This window comes from Perna viridis, chromosome 12, assembly GCF_037379345.1.
Source record: "Perna viridis isolate PV_CMFRI_1.1 ecotype Kerala chromosome 12, ASM3737934v1, whole genome shotgun sequence".
Lineage (NCBI taxonomy): Eukaryota > Metazoa > Mollusca > Bivalvia > Mytilida > Mytilidae > Perna > Perna viridis.
Genome location: NC_142456.1, coordinates 6,637,933 through 6,662,211, shown reverse-complemented (window position 1 = coordinate 6,662,211; position 24,279 = coordinate 6,637,933). Strand labels below are relative to the sequence as shown.

Here is a 24,279-nt window from a genome sequence, read left to right as displayed (position 1 = left end):
CCAGAGTGCAATCAATGTGGAAGCCTTTCGTGGCAAATAAAAGGGGAGAGATTTATTTTAGTTTGTTTCTATTGCACTTCATGATGAAGCCTTGACTTCTTGAAATACATTATAACTACGCCACTGTAACCAGTGAAATAGCTTCCATTTGGTGTTGGTTGGCTCAGAAGTCTAATGTTACGTACATACATTTGTTCATGTGCTTTAGTATGCTTGCCTAGAGTGAAATAGGTCAGGGGTTTAATCCCTAGCAGAGTTACAATGTCACTGCTTCTCCAAAAAACAGTTGAAGACGTTGAGGAGAGTGACAACTTGTTGGTTCTAGTCAGAATAAACTGTCCATTTAGGACATACCTGAAGGTGATTGTTTAAACTGTGAGCCAGAAAACAAATCTGTGGCTCAGTGTATCAGACTAGCAGAAGCAAGTTCAGTATGCTAAAAAAGTGTAATACCTAACAAAGGACGTATAACTGCAATTGATTAATCTATCTACTCAGGTCATTAACAAAATATGTTGTAGCTGGTCTTTGAGGATTCATTTATAGAGCAACATCAGATTTTATACTGACAATGAAAGAGTAATCAAGGAAACCAAGGTTATAGCAGTATTCAAAGAGTAATCAAGGAAACCAAGGTTATAGCAGTATTCAAAGATTATGCAAGGGAACCAAGGTTATAGCAGTATTCAAAGAGTAATAAAGGAAACCAGGGTTATAGCGGTATTCAAATGAGTATATTCAAAAGCAAATGAGCAACTCGGACTCCACTAAAAACTGGAAGCATGGACCAGGTGCACTGGTAGGATAAGCATCCTCTGCTTTTCTAGAAACATCCGCTGAGTTGCTCATAGAAAGTCAAGTCTAGGGTAGACAAACGAGGAAAGGAAAACTATGACCTGTTGAATAAATCAGTTTTCATGAAAACCTGAAATACATGATAACAATTTAAACAATCATTACATCCATGTGCAACTGGCCAGTAACATTACATGTAGCATTTCTGTTAAAAATATTTTACTGATGTGTTGCTAATTTCATTGAGTGCAATCTTCTAAGGTCAAATTGTGAAACAGTGAATGCCAGGTCAACATTCACAAATTATGAAACACATCATTCCTTGCCATGTGTGAGTTGCTTGTTTTTATTATTTTTTTAAATGAAGCATGCACATACATGTATTTGTCTTTTTTTAAGGATACAAGTACTATACATGTCAATATATACATTTACACATTGTTAAGTTCAATCAGATCCTATTATAGAGCTTCAATTTCCCCCATTTACAGTTCACTATGTAAATACATGTACTGGTAAGTACAGTTATTCCAACAATAGTCATTTTTGTTTTAGAAAGTACATACAGCATACATATATGTCTACATGAAAATTTTTTAAAAGGTTGTATTTGAAAACATTTTTTTTTGTACACATGTTGGCACATTGTAAAACAAAACAGGATATAGACCATTATCAAATTTCCTGGTAGCTTCCTCTGTCATTCACATTATGACACCAATCCATGAAATATTTACCAATACGTACAAATGTATGTACTGATTACATTGTTGTATAATAAAATGTATATCCAACTATATGTTTATTTATATATACATGTAGATCATACTTGTCATTCTAAACAACTGGTTCTTATTTTTTCTCAGTGGTTAAAGTTAGTTACTGTTTTGGTGATTTTACAGCACAAACGATGATGTTCACAGGATGCAAAACTTTGGTCTACAGTTGAGGAGATTTTAGATTCTATCAGACAATTTGAAAAATCTTGATAAAAAATAAGCATGTCAATCTCCATCTTAATTGTCCAGTAAGCAACATGTACGAAAAGGAGTTCATGTGATTGTTACATGGAAAACCAAGTCTATCCCCTGAGTATCATTTTGTATAAAACAAAACTCAGTGGACCTCCAACACATGTGCAAGATTGGGCCAATAGATAAATGTCATAAATGTCAAGATGGAGGAGAATTTACCACAGTTTCTATGAATGTCCTGATGACAAGTGGACTTTAATTTAATTTGAAATTTTTATGAGGTATTTGATCTTTACCTGCAAAATAGACAAACAAATAATATGAATAATAATGAAAGCTTAGTGGGCATGTTTTTTTTTAAAATCAATGAATGTTTCCATTAACACTTCTCTGGAGGTACATGTACATATGAACCCTCAAAATGTTCATTTGACCCATTAAGTTTTATATACAGTTAATTGACCCCCTGATACAATGTACCAAATTTGACAAAAACTCTGAAATCCATTGATTGTCATTTGCATGGAGTACATGTATATGAAAAAAACAAAATTTCTGTACCTCTTTAACCTGCAATTTTGTATATTGTAAATGTAGGTTATCATGGTTAGATTACCAATATACATTAATTAAATTACAGATATATATTTGTTTATATCTATACAACACACTATTAATTGCTTAGTGCATCTAGTGAATAATTGATTGATATCTCCAAAGAGACAACAACTCAAGTAGTGAAAAAAGTTAGGAAAAGAAAGAAAAAATGCATGTATCATTAAAACTTATTTCATGTGGAAAACTTGTACTTAATAACTTTATTCATTCAAAGTATTTCATGAATAAGGTTTCTCATCATTTGTACTCCATGTAAAATTTGATTGAAATTATGCCAGCTGTAAGATAATGCTGTTAGACATTAATCATAATTACTATTAATACAGGTTACAAAATTACCACCTGTAGCTAATTTGTTAATATTTGATAGTATGCTAATGGTGTTGACAGACCTCATAAAAAAATCATAGTCAATTTAGATACATGTATCAACACACCATTTGTATTAATACATATATTTCAAACACAGAGGGTGAAATAAGCATTCCCCTGTTGGCTGGTCCTCAGCAAACAAATTCATGACTGGCAAGTCAAACATCTCAGAGTAATCAAGGGAACCAATGTTATAGGAAAGTGGTCCTTCGGCATAAAAATATACAAATCTCTTACTTTAGATTAGCAACATCATATATGTACCAGGAGGTTAAAATTCATTTTAAAGGATGAAAGGTCCTGGCCTTTTTGCATAATAAATGAAAGGATTTTATTAATTTTTTATAACTCTCTTCTGCAAAATACCACAAAAAGTTTTCAAGTTTTTAAGACTGTTTAAACTACTGTCTGTACAATGAAAATGAATTATATTATAGCCATTCCTTTCTTTACATATTTGTACATGTACAAATACATGTACATGTGCGTAAAATGTGCATGCACATGTATCTTATCTTCCTTTTTTTTCTGTCATGCACATGTACAATGTACACATGTACATGTAGTTAGTGCATCACTACTCCAACATTTGTACATATATTTCAAAATTAAAAATTGCTAGGAGACCAAAAAAACAGAAGAAAGGAAAGAGCATAATGATAGGACACAGACATCATGGAACAAAGAAAGAGTAATGAGACCAATACATGTAAATGTACATTGCATTTTGTTCATGTGTATACATTTACATGCATATAACTTAAAATACAAGAGGACTAAAACACATGTAACTCATTAGCACATACATCACCTCATAATTCATAATAAGTACTGGTTTCCTTTCAAACTCTTAGTTTTGCAAATGGAGTACTCTATTACTTCAGTTGGTAATAATGGTAAAATCTTGGGATGACTTAAGCTGATGGTTTAATGTACCCTATTCTACCGTGTATTATGTGCATTCATGTATTCTGCACACCCCCTTCTTGGCAAGGGAAAGCCACAAAAAAAGCTAATTTTCATGTTAACATGCACTGGGAAGCAAGAAAAAATCGCCAGCAGAAGACCACATTGAGATTAAAGGTTTCCAGTGAATTCCCAGAAATGTGCATCCTTTCATCATTAATCTTTTCAATAAAAGTATTCTTTTGTTTCCCTGCATTCGCAAGCCATTTATTGATTGAAATACAGTGATGTACTGAATCCATTCAACGGGTCAGCTAAAATCTTTACATTTCTTGTTTGAATGCAAATGAAGTATTTCACTAAAACAATATTAATGGTGTCAAGTCCGAACAATTATAAAAAAAAAGATGTTTAATTTTCCCAAGCTTGTGTTTTGATATTTGACATATGGAAACAGTTCATAAAGTGGATTAAAGGATTAGTGACAAATGTTTTCACCTTTTAAATTGATCTTTTGTTATATGCTAATTAAATGACAATAAGTCAGAGGACAGGTAGGCATCCACATTATTGTGTATTTAATGCTCTACTTTGCACAGATGACAAAGTTATAAATAGATCTGCGTGTTTTGAGAGAAATATAAGAAGCTATTCATGGTTTTTCGTACAAACTATGAAATGCAAGGAAACCGCATTGATGGATAAAACTATTAAATAGCAGTAAAACTATATGTTTATTTGACATAAAACTGTTCTCAAAAATACTATATGGTTCGATATTGTCTTGAGTTGATGCCTTCGGTTCTGATTCACGATAACTACGTCTCCAGAAAAAAAATTTAGGAACTCATTGTTTTGGTGTATACAGTGCAATGCCCTCCCAGAACAAAGAAAAAGTTGAAAAAAAGGATGCAGTATACCCAGAAGAATATGATACATTTTTTTAAGATATCAATAACTGTGTTACAGTATACAAGTACAAATTGTTTTAAGATGCTAGGGAAAGTACACTTTATGTACATAAATAAATTATACTGTGTTCAATTAGATGAGCAAGTCAAATATGAAAATTTACTCCTTTGGCTTTGTTGGTAGAACACCAGCTTACAATGCAAACTGTCCCAGATTCATTTCCAGCCAACACAGTTGTGAATTTAATTATATTGTGTACATACATTGTAAATGCATTAACCTCTATTATCACACATTTAAGAGCAGCAGCCTTCCCTGTGGTATCCTAGTATTGAAGACCAATGGGTGGCCTTTGGCTGACATTTTCATCACGATGGGGTTGTAGTCTCTTTATCATGCACACCATACCAATACTCGTTATATGTACATGTATGTAAATCCATTATGGTATTGAAGGACCCTAACTTAGAAACAAAGAATAAAATTTGGGAAGCATTAAATTAAAAGACAGTGTCTTCCAATCAATATACATTATTCATTCTACTTAGTAAATCCCTCTTTCTTGTAATCTTTTAAAAGATACAAATGTATGGCCTGATGCACAATAATGCAATAAATTATGTTCCTTGACAAACATACGTAGGCAACAGTCCCTAGAAAATAATTAATGACAGCACAGTGGTCAAATCAATTCTAGTATAGTGCTTCCCTTGGAGTGTTTCAATGCAGACAATGGGCTGGAATTGTTCAAACCACTAGGCCACACCCAACATTACTAAGTCATGACACATGGGAATGAAATAAATAGTAGATACCATCAGAGCTTTCAAATGATATCAATAATGATGCAAATGCATATACATGTAGCCATGTATAGTAAGGGTCTGCTACAAGAAATTGACTTAAAAAGACAGACAGTTTAAATGGTCAAAATAGATCCTTTCATGCATGATGTTAGGCCGAATTTTCTCTGACCAAGCAACCCTCTTCTTTTTTATTTGGATATTGATATGTCGTTTTAACTTTCAAGTTAAAATCATGCATGTAACAACTACCTTGTTCGAATCCGGAATCATTATCCTGTATGCTGATACCATATTTGCTACAAAAAAATCATTTCTTATTGAAGTCTTGAGCAGTTTTCACGAGAGACCTTGCTTTGTTGACATTTTGAATCCTTATACATGTACATGTGAAGTGGCACAAGACGAGACTAGGCGTAGCTTGCTATTTGAAACAGAATGGTAGCAGACACATAATTTTTCACCAAAATTATGAAATTTTCTGTTAGATTCCAGTTTTCAAAATTGTGTCTGCTTTGTTCCAAATGAAAAGTAACAAGCTACTGGGTCTCTTGTGGAAAATTATCAAAACTTCAATAAAAAATGTAATTTTTGTAGCATATATGGTATCAGCATACCGGAAAATGATTCTGGAATTGAACTAGGAACACTACTGTCAGCCAAAATTTTAATTTCTCCACTCTTCACAGTGAAGTCACTCATGTCCTCCAATGTGACTTCAGTGTGAATCCACAAAAATAAAAACTGGGACAAAATTTTCCATTTCAATATTTTGTTTCTGTCCTTTATTGAAATGTAATTAAACAGCTAGAATCATTAAATATACAAAAATGTACCATGGTATAAAGACAGGAGAAGTTAATTATAGACAGTTTTCGAAATGATAACTCTACTGTGGAGAGCGGAGACACTGTGATTCCACTCAAAATATCTCCACTGTGGTAGGTGGATAAATCAAAATTTGCATTGACAGAAATGTAGGTAGGACATGCACAATTTCAACTTGAAAGTCGTTAAAAGTGGTTGACGGATGGTACTCCGCAGTACCGCTGAATCTCCAACTTATTGTACGGCACAATGTTCTGACCCCAACCCAACATATCAATGTATCCAAATAAAAAAGAGGAGGGTTGCTGGGTCAGAGTACAATGGAGAAAATTCGGACTAATGTAGTCGTAGATAAAATTTTTAAGTGTTCAGCTATAGAAAATGTGATATTCCAACTGTCTGATATGATATATAAATGCTTCCAAAACTTTTTTTTTTAAATCAGTTGACTTTCACTTCTGAGTCAGTGAATGACAGCCACACTGAGTGACTGACAGTCTCATCTATAATATTCTCTACTTTTTACACAGCAAACCTACAGCATTTACCTGAATATTGGCGAATCTTTCAAACATTCCTTGAAATCAACATTTGCTTTGGAAGGCATTTTTGCCTTTCTTGTGTTGTTAAATGATCTCCGTTACAATTTGATTAGACAATCATCTGCATCATATTGATTCATTCAAGTTTACTCAACCACGAACTCCTCCTTTCCAGGATTATCTCCCTTGCACATTATTTACTGTAGAGGGCAGTAAAAAGTCAATATTTTTTCAAATAAATTGATTTTTATTTCATGTATTCTTACAAGATTGAAACAAAACAAATTAATTGTTTTTCTTGCTTTTAGTGACAAACTAAAAAGGGGAAATTTATAACTTCCGGTGACCTTGCCCTTCTCCCAACGTGCAGACTATCACCATAACATTCGTCTTAAAGGGTGGAAAAACTTCTCAAACTTGGTAAGAAAGCCTGCACTTTGTGTTTTTTTATATTATTTTTGTACCTTATAGTTTCTTCCCTTATTTTATGTTATGAATACATGTTGTCAAGTGTCTCAAAGCTGAAAAACATGTTGACCTTGAGACAAATTAATGCAACCTTGCTGATGGAGCACTTCCTGTGTCCTGGCCTTGTCACCCTTCATTCAGTGTCAGAGTTGCATTGAGTGTCTGTCGTTTCTGTAGCTACTTTGCCTAACTTAGCAACGAAATGTAAGTTATTAACTGCATCTATCATGTTAATGATTTTCAAATCAATTTATAAGTCATGTTTTTGTCTCATTTGATCATTGATGTATACTTGATATAACATACAGCACATTTTCAAATTGAAGCTCTTCTTTTTAAACCGTTGGGACTTACTGCTAGAGTTATCTCTCTTTTATTTAATCTGAAAATAGTTGGCATATATGCATGACGTGTTAGTACCATCAAGTCACTTATTGGCTTAAATCGTGCATAACAAGTCCTTACGGGAAAATCCCATACTAATATCCGCCATGTTGGTTTCTACGGGACGATTTGTTTACAAAGTTCGTAAGTTCCAGTCGAACTCCGGTGACAATTGTCTGCTTGATCAACTTCTTAGTATTGTATGTTGTTCGCGTAAAATAAATCCGAGATATCCGAACAAATGCTGAAAAGCATTCTGGGTTACTCGGCTTTTGGACAAAGCATTTAAACGTAAACAACATCTCCTAGCAACCAGATCACTGTAAACATGGCCGAATTTTGACAATGTAATTATTGGAACCGAGAATTAAAATCTCATCGGAATTTAACAATTCAATGTATAGGGAGAAGCCGTTTGGCTAAACAAATGAGCAAGTCATTTAAGACAATTTAAACGACGGTAGGTGTCAATAAAGTCGTAGAAAATATTTTTTTTCAAATTTTAACAGTAACTTATTTATGTGACGCCGAGTATAGTAAAATGATGATAAAAAAAGAATATTTGTGGGTCAGATAGGAATATAGGTCTTGTCACATCTTTTTTTCAAAAAACCAAGTTAAGCAAGTACCTTGCATGTTTACAGGCTTAGTCTGCATTCATGGTACACTTGTCAAAGTAAAGATTGATACCCCAAAACACAAGGTAGCATCTTATTCAGAGATGGGACTTACACAATGTACATGTAATTATCTTTCTTATCTGCCTATCTCTGTTCACTCTTATTTTTTGTGATATTCATTAAAGAATACAAGGTAAGTTTAATACTCTTTTGCAGACCCATCGAAATTTTTTTAAGCACATCTGACATTCGGTCAGACACAAGGTGATGACTTGTCTGACCGAACGACAATTTGTCTGACCGAAAAAACTGAACAATTGATCGACACGCTAACATTTTTGATGGGGGGTGGGAATCTCCAAGTACATTTTATTATCAAGCTGATTTTAAAACTACTGGGTATGGGCTCTTGAATTTGTTAATTTGTCACCATTATTCATTTTGGCTAGAGTGTATCTGATGAGTCTTCATAAACGAAACGTGTACTTTGTTTTGAGTTCTTTGTATTATATATTGTTGATTTTTTAAATTTGAAATAAAGTATTGTTATTAAATTATAAAATCTATTCTCAATCTCTGGCATAAAACATAATCATTTCAAAATTCAACATTTCATCTTGATAGTCAAAACATTCACTGTCTTCATAATCATCATCATTGTCTTTGTCACAAAGGCTCTCCACAATGTTAAGTGTTGAGTTAACTTCAACTTGTACATTATCAATATCATTCTTTTCCTCATCAAATATTTCAACATCTGCATCATTAGTCATTATAACATCAACAGTATTTTGTGTTTCATTTTATTTTTTTCATTATTATTTTGACAATATAATGACCGCATGTTTCACATGTAAACGAGTAGCGAGACAACGGAAGGGACGATATATCAAAGGACGAAATGACGTGTAGCGAATGAACCGGAAGTTACATATTATTGTTTACAATCAAATTGATTGACTATCTCGCTAGACTGTAGACTAATTCACGTAATTATTAAAGCGTTCTAGTTTTATTATTCACAAAAAACACTTCAGTTTTGAGAAAATCTTCTTTAACGTAAGAAAAAAACATCGGACACCCGGGCCGACAAGCAACATGTATTTACCGGAACCGGGACAATTTTACCGGACAGGTCCAACGGTCCGGCAGGTTTCGATGGGTCTGCTTTTGTAAAATTACAGGGTTACATACTTTTCTTGCTGGTTAGCCCTTAGAACTATTTGATAGATAAATTAAGAGGTCCTGAAAATTTGTTATTCAGTCCTTTCCTTAGGACTAATAAAATTTTGGGAATAAGTTAAGAGGGGTCAGAAACATGCATTTCTGATCCTCTGATAATAACTTGAGTCAAATTGGATCTCATTGAATTTTTGTTACAATAAGCTTTATGAAAAGGAAAAAAAGAAAGGAATCTGGACTTGATTTTTGGGGGTTCAACTTGAACTGTGTAGAAATTAAGGATAAGAAACATGTAAACTTCTTATGTCTTGACAATAAGTAGGAGTAAATGGATTTTTATGACAAGCTAGGATTGGCTAGGTGTTTCCACTTCTTCAATGTTCTTGTCTCTTGTTGTAGGGTTGGTATAATGAGCCCTAAAACTAAACTTCATTTGATTACATCAAAAAAGAAGTTGTGGGCATTCTTTCTACATTTTCCGCTGTATTTCCATTAGAGGTATGGTATATTATGGAAAGGGCTTTTTTGCTGTTAAGCAAACGACCTAATTTGAACTTAACACCAGTTTCCCTGCTACAATATCTAGACACATCCCCACTCCCGACAAATTAAATGCAGTGTTTCCTAATTTTACATTGATAGCCTTAATCACAGGTTTGAGATCAATTTGACAAAAAATACAACAATTTATTATTATTTGAAGTAGAAAACTTTAATAAGACTGGGGAAATTCCCTGCACTGGTATGTAACATGTAGCTGGTGGTAGTTGATTTTTTACAATCTATCAGGAGACTTTAACACTATGGTCTATACTTGCCCTAACATTTCAAGGTTTTTCACCTGTAGTGTTATCAAGATGCACCATGTGGAGCATTTTATTTCTTCAGCAGCTACACAGGAACTTTATGACCTTATTAGCGTACTATTTTACCGTATGGTAGAGTCTACTCTTACTGTAAGATCAATTTGGTCTGAGGGTCAGTTATTTTTAGACAATAAAAAATAAACCTAATCTTATAATCTTTTTTTGGAAACAAATTTTAACGGTCTATATAAGCTGCAACCTGACAGTGCTTATAATTGCGTATAAATTTTTTTTTTTTTATGAGTCAGTAGCCTTTTAATGAGAGCTTTACATTTTTAACCTTTAGTACATGTAATGTGATTATTTTCATAGATTTCTTCTCTGACTAGTATCAAACTTTCTGTGATTTGTACAGAAACTTTTTTTTTCTTTTTCAGTGCAACATGCCTATCAAAGCAGTGAAAGCACGTCAAATATTTGACAGTCGTGGAAACCCAACAGTGGAAGTAGATTTGACAACTGACAAAGGTGAGTCAATGTCTTTCATATTGATAAATTATTAGGCACGCTTACCACCGGTAGGGTGGTTCATGCTTTTTAAGTTTTAAGTGGAGTCTGAGTTGCTCATTTGCTTTTGTTACTTTGTATGTATGATTTTAGTTCTTTATTGTGTATGTCTGTTTTCCATGTCTGGTCTTTGTCCCTGGATTACATTCTTTTGATTACTATTATAACCTTGGTTCCCTTGATTACTGTTTCATTTACTGGCGATGTCTTCCATTTTTTTTTTTATTCCTCTAATTGTGTGTTCCATCTGTTCAAAGAGCATTTGTTTTTCCTTAACTTTGTTTTCAGTTACTGGACAAAAAAATACATAATGATTTATCTTATACATACATGTATTAAGGTAGAAGGTTAAGGTTAGGAGTTTTAATACATTTAGTAACATAAGATCATTCATGGAGTTATTCCTTTATATGTTTATAAATTGTATTAAATCCAAAGATTGAAATAAGAAAAAGAATATTTTTAATGTATGCACACAAATGTTTTCACTTCTTAAATTGTTCAAACATGATTTTTATTGTATGTGAAAAACTTACTGCAGAACATAAATTGCCATACTGGCTTTCATGTTTAAGCTTTTTGTGAACTTCACAAGTTTACCTTAAAATGCACAGGTTCAAGTTTGCATCCTAGAGTGACAGGTACAAGACCGTGGCCTTTCGAATTTCAAATTGAAGGCCCACTTGAGGAAAATGAAAGTCCTTAATAAAAGTGTCAATGTAAGAGATTGAAGATCCAGGGTTTAGGTAAAAAGTACTTCAATGGTTCAGATATTGGGGGCCCTAGACTTCGAACTACTGCTTATTTGAATGCATGATAAAAATTTATCTTGTACAAAAAAAAGAGTCCATATGAAAAGGAACACTGATGTCATTGGGTCTAAGTTCAAGGTCACTTGAAATGTTTCTTACTTTATGTAGAACTTCTCGTGCTATTTAATGACTTGCATCATACATTTTATCTATAATTGCTGTATGATTAGTCTAAAACTTAATACTACCTAGTAAGAATATTTTAAGATAACCATGGTTAAGAACACTCAGTAATAAAACCAGAGGTTCAATTTAGTGGTTGTCAAGGTCTGGACCCTCAATTTCTGCCCTTGGGCTTTTGAAATTTCTTTTAGCTGGGTATCAGACCTTCAATCCTTTTAATTGACACTTTATTATTGATTATGGACTTTTCTTTTATTGAACGCCTGCAGAATTGCATGCCTATTTATAAACAGGTATATGTGAGAAACAATCTTTTGCATGCTTTATATTTCAGGTTTATTCAGAGCAGCTGTACCTAGTGGTGCTTCAACAGGCATTTATGAAGCCCTTGAACTCAGGGACAAAGATCCAAAGGCATACCATGGCAAAGGTTAGATACACTGTACAATCCTATCATTTATTTTCTTCATTTTTGCAGAAAATAGTTTTGTCTAAAGTTTAAATACAGAACTCAAACTTGCTACTATCATAAAAGGTTGAATAGCTAGTGTCAGAAGATTTTCATATACCCTGCAACAAAATGAGCAGAATAAATTATTAATAAGACTTATTTTTAGCCATATAATGTTGTGGTAAATCAGAAATAATGAACATATTTTTATATTATATAAGACTAAATTAAACATCTTTGAAAGATCTTGAAATGTTATCATTTATGATACTTTCACAACAAAGTCATCCAGTCTGTTTTGAAGTTTGTTGGTTTATGGTTACATTGTATTAGAATGTGTAATTCTTTCCTTCTATCCATCAATCTTCTCAAATCCTCCTTAACCACATGATGATTTTTTATATAATATATATATTTGTTACTAGATAATGCTTGTGATTTCTGTTTTAATTTTTGCTGTAAATGGATTTGGGCTTTTAATAACATTGATTTAACCATTCAATCCGACAAAAATTAACATAAGGATACCTATTTTATATTTGCAACCCTTTAACTGCTTAATTAGGGCCCGCCATTAAAAGTGGAAGTGGCGGCTGCCCTATAGTAACCACTCTAAATCGTGTACAGGCTGTAACTTTGTTTTCTTTCATTGTGGCCTTTTGATATTATGTATGTGAGTAGATCACATAAAGATGATGTGTTGTGTACCATGGATAATGGCATATGACCTTCAACTTTTACTCAAAAGTCAAATTTCTGTTTTTTGTGGGGTTTTTTTCAGTGACGACTTGTGTCCGGACTGTAACTTTTTTTGTCTTTATATGTGGGCTTTTGATATTTGTCATGTGGATTGATCGCCTAAAAATGATGTGTCACATTCCATGGATAGAGGTTAATGACCTTGAACTTCAACCTCAAGGTCAAATTCCTGTTTTTTCATTGACAAATTCTTATCCAACCTGCAACTTTTTTTGTCTTTTGATGTGGGCTTTTGATATTTTGCATGTGGGTTGATCACCTGAATCAAATTCATATACAACAATATATGGCTTAATTACCATAGCAAGGCCCACAGAGATGGACTTAATCTGAACAATTTCTAGTTAATTCCGATAAGTGGTACAGACTACCTTTATTTTGTATCCACAACTCCTAACCCACTTGATGAATGATGGTTAAAAAACTTTCAGAGTTCAAAGTAAGGAAATTAAGTTTTGTAGAACTGCAAATGGTGATTTTCATTTTTGATTTGGTAATTCATGGTTTTCATTAGCCCTGTATGAACTTCCCCACTCACTCAGATAGATAGTAAGATACTGGTTAGTGACCTAAGGAACATTTATCTTAAACAAATGTTATCTGCATCTTACATTAAAACTTAATTCAAACAAAGTATTTAGGAAATATAATGTAGTGAGACAGCAGGGAATGTTTTTTTTTTGTGAGCTCTGCTGAAAGTATTCATATTTCAATTCTCTTTATTATACATGTGTATTTCGCTTACTTTATTATAGGAGTATCCAAAGCTGTAGGCCATGTGAACAATGACATTGCTCCAAAACTAGTTTCTTCTGTAAGTACTTAAACATGTTACCAGATAGTATTAGTCTGATGTACCCGAATCATGTGGGGAAGTTTCGGACTAATCTGTTTTAACCTTTCAAATGTACAATAGTAATGGAGAAAAAGTATTTGTTTTGTCTCCATTGCAACTTGGAATAACATTGTGGTTCTTAGTCCATTATCTTACTGTCTATATTTATTCCAGAGAGAGATTGCTGTTCATATTGTTATCATAAGAACTGTTTTGAAATTGACTAAATCCATTTTAAAGTATCCCTAAAAATACAATTCCACAAAGTATTTGAGGGTTTACTACAGGGATGGGTTACATAAATGATTAATTTTTTTCTTTTTTTTTGTATTCTGCTTAAGAATTTTTGTGCGTCATCCTGTCCCCACAGTTGTTTAGTACCATAAAATATAAGTTCAATTTTCAGCTATATCCAAAATGTGGTTTTCAAGTAAGGCCATTTTTAACAATTTGCCATACTTTTATGGCAGAGTATCACATAATTCACCATTAATGCCCTATTTTCTGCTTTAGGGATTAGATGAAGCTGACCAAACAGCTGTGGACCAATTCCTCCTGTCTTTAGATGGAACTGAAAACAAAGGTATGATTTATGACTGTATTTTTTTATTATTATTTACCTAATACATGTACAAAGTTTGACATATAAATCTATACAATACAAATGAAATAGACTTCATGTACAAAACATTCCAATCCTGTATTTCACTTACCACAGGTATGTTTTTTAACAGAAATAGAAGTTCTCTAAATTCTTACTTCTTAATAGAAAAGTAATCTTATAGGTACATGTGCTACATGTTTCTTTCAGTACAGTGTTGGATTTATGCTTTGAAGTATTAAAAAAAAGGTCGGAGCATTTTGACAATCGGATACCTTGCAAAACCTGTCATGCTGTAAGATAGCATCTGCTGGACCTTTCACTCAGTATAAATTTACTTACTTTTTCTCTATCTCCTTTTTTTCCTCTTGCAGATAAACTTGGTGCTAATGCCATCCTTGGTGTGTCTATGGCCGTATGCAGAGCTGGTGCTGCCAAAAAGGTAAAAGAAGAAAAGCAGTATACAATCAACATTATATGTAGTTTGGCTTGGATACTGATTATTTTAGTAATCTTCCTGTGATTGACTTGGAAATTTATGGTCCATCTCCAAAATTGGTCAGAAAAAGGATATTTTTCTGAATTGTGGCTTCTGGCCAGGCTTAGGATTTTATTTATGATTAAAAGAATATTGAAACTTTTCAGTTTCAATTTGGGGAAATATTTAGAGGGTAACAAATGTTTAAGATGCAGCTTATTGAAAATGACCTTAATGGTAAACCTTTTTTACATTAAACTCTGTATTATGCTCAATCATTTCAATCTACCAAGCATATAAAAAATCATGATTTTCTTTCACCTCTAGGGAGTACCACTGTACAGACATATTGCTGATTTAGCTGGAAACAAAGATCTCATCCTACCTGTCCCAGCATTCAATGTTATCAATGGTGGAAGCCATGCTGGTAACAAACTTGCCATGCAGGAATTCATGATCCTTCCAACTGGTTGGTAATTTGATGTATCTGAAGAATTCTGTATTCTCTTTTCAGTAGCTCTTCAGCTAAGATTCATGCAAAATCTGACAGGTGGTTGGAAAGCCTACATATTTTTATTTTTGATATTTAGTTTAAAATGTTATATTTAACAGAAATTAACATGTGGTTTTTCATATATTCCATCCTCTTAAGAGATAAAATTTATATAGAATGTACTGTAGAATTAAAAATTAGGGGAGATAACTCTGTAAGTGACACTAAAATACAATAGAAACTGTTGGATTTTCTTTGTAGATTATCTCCTAGAGCAGATAGATTGGAATGAACAATTATACATTTCATCTTTCATCATATAGACCTAAAAAGCAACTTGATAACAAAAATAAAAATGTTAGTCTTTTTTGGGGTGTATCACATTTCATATAATTTGCACGATTCTTACAAAGACTGCTACTTAAAGTTCATAAATACAAAAATACCAATTATGTTAATATTATAAATTTTGTTATGCTGTACAGATTTTTATCTTGATATAATGATATCTTTCTCTGTCCATAGACGTTTTTGTATTAAGACCATAACGAGTATAAGTGTAAGGATCGATATGATATTGTACCACAAAGTGTCATACTACATAGAGAAGAGATTTTTTGGGGTTTTTGTCTTGAAATATTTAGAAAAAAGGGGCCAAAAGTAAAAAATTCACTATTTCCAGACTATAAGTAAATGGATTTCTTTCAAGTTGTATCACAACCAAAGAAAGGCAAAGTTTGGTTTTGTGGATTGTGCTTTGGAGCATTTATTAATGGGCCAAAAGGGACCACTTTGATTCTGGTCAAATTCTTATCCTGCATCAAATATTTTATTGCAATTAAAACTCGGAGCTGCATCAAATTAGAGAGGTGTGTTCATACTTGCCACAAGTGTTCTTGGTTTGTCCTCTTCAGTTGTATCAAGCTGCACCCAGCGAAGCATTTTACTGATTTTTTAACTCACTGGTGAGCTGTTGCACATCACTTGGCTTCTGTCTTTGTTAATATTTTTAACTCACCTTGCCATAGGCTAAGTTGTCTTTGTTAACATTTTAAACTTAACTTGCAATAGACTAAGTAAGCTGTTGACATTTTTTTCTCTGGAGCTTCTGGACAGAATTCAGGGAAAGTTAGTATCAAATTTTGAACTTTAATAAAACATGGCCACTGTAAAAAAAAAAAGGAAAGAACAGACAGGTCAGACAGCAGTTTTTTCGCATTTTATACCCAAAACCATTAGTTTAAGCCAAATTCTGACAGGGTAAAAAGCGTTTAGCATGACAATTTTTTTTTCTGGTCAAATTATTATGAAAATCTGATGACCCATGTGGGAGTTGTTACCCTTTTAGATGTTTTTGATTATATGTCTTTCAAAAATCTTCTCTTCAGAAACTACCAGACGGAATTCAATTAAAGTTGGTATGATATTAAGCTGAGGGTGTCCTGCATAAAATTGTTCACATTTTTATCTGCGAAAAAATTTGGCTGTTGTTTCTAAAATAGAACATAGGGCTGTGACAGCTTTTTTGCATATAACTTCAAAAACTTAAATTAAGCCAAATTCTGACAGGTAAAAGTGTTCAGCATGATGGGATCTATCTATGGTCAAATGTTTGTGTAAATCCATTAACCCATGCTGGAGTTATTGCCCATTTTTATCATTTTGTTTGCTCTTTTTATGCTATTACATTAAACAATCCTCTCAGAAACTACTGGACAGAATTTTTAGTCATGAAAAAAACATGGTCAATTTTACAAAATATAGAATGAAGCTTATCAAGCTAGGTAATTGATTCAGGCTCTTTAGAGCTCCTATTTTTTTTTTTTTAAACTTCATAATTTTATATGGTTTCAGGTGCTACATCCTTCAGTGAAGCCATGAAAATGGGATCAGAGACATATCATCACTTGAAAGCTGTTATCAAGAAGAAATATGGACAGGATGGTAAGCATAATTTTATCATCACCCAGAATATGTATTGTCTCTTAATATTACCCTCACTTAATGAGTTGGTGGTATATTGGAATCTCCTTGATCTGTATATCTGTCAGTCTAAAATTGGTTGAAATTATCTGTACTCTCATTGAATGGGTTTGTTTTAAGTTTGGTGTGTGGCTTTATGTAGTAGGGCCATTTGTTTGAGACTTTACGTAGTAGGGCCATTTGTTTGATTTTGTTTATGGTCCAATATTTACTTCCTGTTTTGTAGGATCCCTCTACGAGGGTGGTGAGGGTGGATTTTGCTATTTATTACATTTATTTTTTCAGCCTGCAATGTTGGAGATGAGGGTGGATTTGCCCCTAACATCCTAGACAACAGGGAGGGTTTAGATTTACTGGTATCTGCCATTGAGATGGCTGGATACACTGGCAAAATCAAGATAGGCATGGATGTTGCTGCTTCAGAGTTCTGTAAAGATGGAAAATATGATCTCGACTTCAAAAACAAAAATTCCAATCCTAATGATTATGTAAGATTTTATTATTGAAATCATATTGTAAACAAAGGACAAAAATGATTATATTTAATAATCAACCAGAATAAGTCTCTGATAGGTTGTATTCATCCATTAGATGAGACTAAGATAACATTTCTTAAAATCTTTTGGGAAATATCTTATTAGAAAAATACAAAATAAAAGACCAACATACTGTAGGAGAATTATGCATGGATTCTCCAATATACAGATCTGTATGCAAAAAGGACTATACTTAAGTACGCATACCTTGTATGTAGATAAAAAGCATTGTTTATTCAAAGGGTTTTTCTGCACCATGAATCACCTCTTGCATAGACAGTGTATGAATTTTGTATGGCTTGGAAACTTAAGGAGGTAGACCTAGGGTAAGGGACATAACTTTTACAAATCATTGGAATGCTTGTATTCAACATTTTACATCAATCTTAGGCAGTACAATACAGTTAGGTCATTTCTGAAAATTTTGTCTCATTTTGCTGAAATAAAGCTGTTATGAGGCAGTCCACACAGAAATTTCTAGTGTTTTGTCATAAAAAAGTGGATATTTTTTAAATCCTGGGTGTGTGGAGGTTCAAGTCATTTATAAGTAGTTTAGTGATTATTCTTATAAAATCCAGTAGCCATGGTAATATACTGAAAAAAATGTTACTGAGTTTTAGTACAAATCAGGGGTGCTTTTCCAAAACTAACAGCCAAATACTATGTTTTATAAAATGTCAGGCACTTAGACACTACCACAGGATGAAAGCATGCATGGAGTAGGTTTGAAAAAGGTAAAAGTAGTAAGACCCTTTTCGATTCATTCTCTCACAATTTTAGTCCCAAAAGTTAGTGCGAAATACGGTAATTCGAAAATCAGCTATCTGATGCTGAGGAGAGAACCTAATACGGCAGGGGATTGAAAAGTTCCGGATACCATCCTTCATTTAAATTACACTTGTTTACCATAACATATATTACATCTGTCTATGTATAAATGCTTATCTACATTTCAACAATATATCAACCAAATTTCAACTTTTAATTTTAAGTTTTACAAAATTTGACGGGGGTAACATGGTGTGCGAAACAGTGCGCCTTAATGTAACTATATAGTGCACCCATATGTATCATAGACAGTGTATGAATTTTATATGACTTGGTAACTTAAAGAGGTATACCTAGGATAAGGGACATAACTTTTACAAATCATTGGAATGTTTGTATTCAACATTTTACATCAATCTTATGTAAGCATCAAAGTAATTTGGACTGATTTCATTCTGTTTCAAATGAAAGCTTGATAGGCTTTGGTAAAATTTAATATGATACATGCATATAACTGATTTCAATAGTTATTTTGTTCTATAAATTTGTCCTGTCTAAAAAGCTTCATACAGTAATGTCTTTTCATATATTAACAGCTATCTCCTGATGCACTTGGAGACTTGTACAGAGGATTTGTAGATAACTACCCAATTGTATCCATTGAGGATCCTTTTGACCAGGATGACTGGTCTGCCTATACTAAACTGACAGGGTCTGTTCCAATTCAGATTGTTGGGTAAGTATTGATTATTTTATGTACAATAAATAAGTGCTGAAGTCAGTAAGAATCATACAAAATTGAGAAAAAAATGAATTATGCTCAGAAAAAAAAACCAAACACTCACGTATTTGACAATGTCAGCACATAGGTTATGGTGAATTTATTAGGATTGACTGTTCATTTGTCTGAAACAAAAAAAAACAAAACAAAAAATTAATAAAAATATACTCCTTTTGCTTCATGTACGTAAGAAAAACGTTAAAGAGTTTCTCAAGAACAGAAAACACCCAGGGACAGTGTAACAGGACCTATAAAGAATATCATCATTAGAATATAAAATCTCAAATTTTTTTTAGAAAAAATTAAAATTTTGCTTGAGATGAATCTGGAGTACTAAACTTTGGAAGTATTAACTATTATTGTGAAATATATTTAGTGATGATTTATTAGTCACCAACCCCAAGAGGGTCCAAAAGGGTATCGATGTCAAGGCATGCAACTGTCTACTTTTGAAAGTCAACCAAATTGGCAGCATTACGGAGGCTATTCAGGCGTAAGTAAATCAGAGTGGAAGAACCATTTATATCAGTTTTCAAAGTGATCCTTAGTAGTGTGGGTCTAAGGTCTGACTTAGGATCTTTGAAATTTCCTGTAATTTGGTCCAGGACCATCAACCCTATCACTGACATTTTGTTGTGGATCTTTGGTTTTCCTTTAGTGGACCTTTGATTTGAAACTTTGGGAAAGATCTTTCAATCTTGAAAAAGATACTGAATTGAATTAGTAAAAGGAGGAAAATTCCCAGTAAAAACATATGTGAAAAGCCAATAAATTGTTATTGAACCTATTTAAAATATAAACAGACACTATCATATAATGCAAGTAGATAGAGAAAGAGTAGTCGTAAACTGTCAGACATGATTTTTTTCCCCCTTTTTAATGGAATTCTGCTTTTACAAATCCAGGTTTCGCCATTACGATTCTTTTTTTTTTTTTTACTATATGTTTACTTCTAATTTTATCAATATCTGCTTTAATTGTTGACCTTGTAAAGTCGCCTCAGCAAGCCAATACATTGTATTATATAATCTCTTCTGAAGCTGAAACATTCAGTGCTTCCTCCACATAATACTCATATATTCTTTTATCAATAGATGGAAGATGTCTAAGCTAGAGAACTGGGGAGTGATGGTGTCCCATCGTAGTGGTGAGACTGAGGATACATTCATTGCAGATTTGGTAGTTGGCCTGTGTACTGGCCAGGTAAGTTTGGTACCAAGGGAGATAATTCTTAATTTGTGACTACATTTGGTCTCACTAACCACTTCTAATGTTTCCATTACTTTACATGTTAAAAAAGTAATTTTCAAAGTCTCACTGTGAATTCCCAGGACAAATGACATCTTAAAGCTGCATACCGTTGCAAAGCTTGGAAAATAAGGCTTCCAAAATCATTATGCTAATGGTACGATCATAGTAGAACTTCTTCACAAAATTTACTTGAATAAATAATACTGAAAATCCACATTTTTACCTGTCTGCTAACTGACAGCATGGAGGCAAATTACTCACACACATGTAAACAATATTCATACACTATTGTAGTTAATTACATATATGATTTTAAACTACACATTCTCAGCTTTATTTTGACTACTTTTAATCATAATACACACAAATAATGCACTTACAATGCATATGTCTAGGTTCAGTGTGTTTTCGGTACTACATAGGGGGGTGGCCATTTGACCCGGAAGTGGTTAGTGAGACCTTTAGATCATTGCTTCCATGGAGTGTACAAAGTCTTCATATTTTATTCTGGTTAGCGTATACCAAAAGCATTGAATTTGTTTCTTCCAGTTTCTTTAATTGTGGTATCACTTTGATCTAGGGTGATAATGGTAAGTTCAGATAATCTTTCAGTTTCTGACCAGACACACACATAGTTGATTGAGTTGGTTTTGTACTAGTCAAAGCCAGTCTTCTAATAATAATGCCAGAGTTATGGCATAAAATGAATAAAAACTATTGAAAAATCACCTACTTGCTTTTTTATGTATCAATCTATCTTGGAAGGTCAAAGGGGAAGATGTTTCATTCTACAGGAGTTACATGTAAGAAGAAAGTAGCCTTAACTATAGTGTACACCGACTTATTTACATATTTTCGTGTATTTGATGGGTAAAAATTCTGAAAATTCAAGTACCCCAACACAAACCCCTCTTTTTTTTTAAATACACTGATAAAGAGTGTTGTTCCTAAAATTGAATTGGCATTAGAATAGTTTAAAGTAATACATATAGAAGAATTATTTAGAAATAGCTGGTTTTTTTTTTCATCTGAATTTCAGTTCAAACTATGTTTTTCTTATTCAGATAAAGACAGGTGCCCCATGTAGATCTGAGAGGTTAGCCAAGTACAACCAAATTCTCAGAATAGAGGAAGAATTAGGAGCCAATGCTAAATATGCCGGAGACAAGTTCCGATTCCCTTATTAGTCATTTATAGACAATTATAAACTGTTTACACTTATTTATTCCTAACATTTTTAGTTGTTGAATGCTTTTGCTTTCTTTTTTATACAGTTAAAAATAATCTTTGTTTTTGTTTTTGGTGCATTTAACTGTTGGGTTTCCCTTGGCATTGGGCCTGTCTGAGTAAATTTTAGAATAAAAAATGGTTTGCTTGAAATCTTGCCTTTAGTTCTTAGGCATTTATTGTCAATGAACAATAATTCCCAACTGCTTATATTGCTCCATTTTAAGTTATTTCAAAATTTTACCATCTAAGGGAGATAACCAAAATTATATCATATTTTGCAGTTAAAGAAAGTAGACTTTTACATTCAATGTTTCATCTACTGAAAGTTAAGGTTTTTTTCTACTATGAATTGATCTATTCATTAGATGAGATGACGCTTTTAGATTGTTCTACATGTATACATTGCCTGGAAATCTAGTTTTCCTACTCAAGTGGCAGACCTTTTAAGCATAATTTGTGATCAGTTTGGTTAAAATATATGAGGTTAATACTGTCATAACCATAGAAATGTATTACAGAATGCCAAAGTGGTGTGAATTAAATGAGTTCGTAATGTTATGTTTGTATTTCTGTTTCATGAAGAAATATATACATGCATGTGAAATTTACTGGTTGGTTTTTGCATGTGCATATTGTAAAAATTACCTTATTAAAAGTTCGCCTTGTTTGAAGATGTTCACAGTGTGTTGAGTATATTAAAGAATGTATGGGAATTTTTTTTTATATCGTGATGTAAATGTATAGGATTTTCTTAGTTGATTGTAAATATGTTGTATATAGCTGGATTGTGTCTTCTCACTGTATCTTTGACTCTTGGGAGGTTTTGTGGTTTGTTCTTCATATAAGGTTAAGTAGTTACAGAATAATCAATCTGTGTGCCACACTGTGGAGAGAAATTGTTTGCTAAGATTGAAACAAATATTTTTTTTAATATTTTTTTCTAATTATTTTTTTTCATCTCAAAAGTTAATTAAGTGGGAGTATACTGTATTCTTAAGTTTCCTGTTTGAAATATCCATTCAACTTCGAACAAACCTCAAATATCCTAGGGGTCAGTGTTATGCAGGGAGGCAATATCACTCAAGTCCACACAATGTGTATAATCTTTGATGTACATAGGTTTTTTTGTAAATAGTGTTTTTTTTTTTGTTTTTTTTTTAATTTGTATATTTGGCATTTAGCCAACTCCAAGTACAAAATAGTGCTACACCAGTTCTGTCTGTGTTTCAGACTGCAGTGTTTATTTGTACAGTGTGTATGATGTTGGTGTGTGTATGATTCTGGTTTTGCAGTGTAGGTGTGTTTGACAGGCAGATGGATCTGTTGGATATAAGGGATAATGGAGTGAATTTGTGAGTGTGTGTGTTTGATTTTCTGATTGGTGTGTTGGAATATAAAATGGTGTAGAATCTTTGTTATTCAGTGGTAGGATTCTTCCTTTTATGAAGAGTTGTCATGTGTTATGCATGAAGTAGTCATAATGGAGCTAAATATTCCTTGTAGTGTTTTTCTTCTCTTTCGTTAGTTATTTATTATTATGCTTTTTATGGACTCCATAAAACTTACAATTTTATACATTTTTTTGTTTGTATTCTGGTATAAATGTAGATGTTAATGCATTTTGATTTCCAGCTTATTTGTGGACATATCACATATGAAGTCCAAACATATATGTTTTTGGTATTATAACAAAAGAATTCCATTAAGAACTAGAGCTTTCAGGCAACTAAGAAATGATACCCTGTGATAGGTCAGTGTCTGGAAATCAATTTACATAATTGCATGGTATATACTCAGCATACTGTGCTATAAGGGTGAATGGATGTAAGTACATGTATGACTGAAAGCACAGGCCAGTTGATGTAGTATTGAGCATTCTTGACAGTAAGATAATTTTAAAGTTTATTCCAGCAGCTTATTGCAAAGTGGTTTTGATGTTGGTATGGTTTAATGCATTTCTGTGGTTGTTAAAGTGTTGTATAACAAATAAAGCTGTGTAAGGTTAAATCTTGTAATGGTTTTTATTTGTATTATGGTAACAGGCAGTTGTCACTGTCCTTAGACAATCTTAGTTACCAGATAATAACTTAATTATGGATCTTGATGAAATAATACCACAACATTCCATACCACATAAGGAAGCCTGAGATTGAATCAAGGATTTATAACATGATCTGCTAATGAATTAGGAGCTTGGAATAAACATTTTCACATGTCCAGAAAATAAATTAACTATAAAATGACTGGGTCTCTTTAAAATTGTATCACAAGGTACCACACCATAAAAGAAAGTTTGGGATTGAATTAGGTGGTAATGTAACTTGAACAATGTAGGAATTTGGGTCAGGAAAGAAAACATTTTCATGATGTCCAGAAAATAAGATTAAAATAAATGGATATC

The 24,279-nt window shown here is 32.8% G+C and overlaps 2 protein-coding genes across 8 annotated transcripts in view; one reads left to right on the top strand and one right to left on the bottom strand.

Annotated features, from left to right (window-relative positions):
• LOC148601004 (arf-GAP with coiled-coil, ANK repeat and PH domain-containing protein 2-like) overlaps positions 1-6,938 on the bottom strand; it is a 79,370-nt gene extending 72,432 nt beyond the window's left edge. For all 5 annotated transcript variants that reach the window (XM_088555435.1, XM_088555436.1, XM_088555439.1 and 2 more), the window contains exon 1: positions 6,757-6,938. In XM_088555435.1, the coding sequence (XP_088411561.1) occupies positions 6,757-6,815 (59 nt within the window). In that variant the 5' untranslated portion in view covers positions 6,816-6,938. The remainder of the gene's footprint in view (positions 1-6,756) is intronic.
• Positions 6,939-7,100: 162 nt separating this feature from the next.
• LOC148601003 (enolase-like) lies at positions 7,101-23,885 on the top strand. 3 transcript variants are annotated; one of them, XM_088556256.1, is made up of 13 exons: positions 7,101-7,170; positions 10,648-10,738; positions 12,047-12,142; positions 13,678-13,736; positions 14,271-14,340; positions 14,733-14,800; positions 15,164-15,305; positions 17,184-17,273; positions 17,598-17,800; positions 19,213-19,352; positions 19,774-19,890; positions 20,492-20,600; positions 21,713-23,885. In XM_088556256.1, exons 2-13 carry the CDS (start codon positions 10,654-10,656, stop codon positions 21,833-21,835), a joined length of 1,302 nt encoding a protein of 433 aa, XP_088412382.1. In that variant the 5' UTR covers positions 7,101-7,170; positions 10,648-10,653; the 3' UTR covers positions 21,836-23,885. The 3 variants fall into 3 exon arrangements, with proteins under 3 accessions (XP_088412382.1, XP_088412383.1, XP_088412384.1); XM_088556257.1 differs by lacking the exon at positions 7,101-7,170 and adding an exon at positions 7,347-7,422; XM_088556258.1 differs by lacking the exon at positions 7,101-7,170 and adding an exon at positions 9,803-9,902.
• Positions 23,886-24,279: the final 394 nt, after the last annotated feature.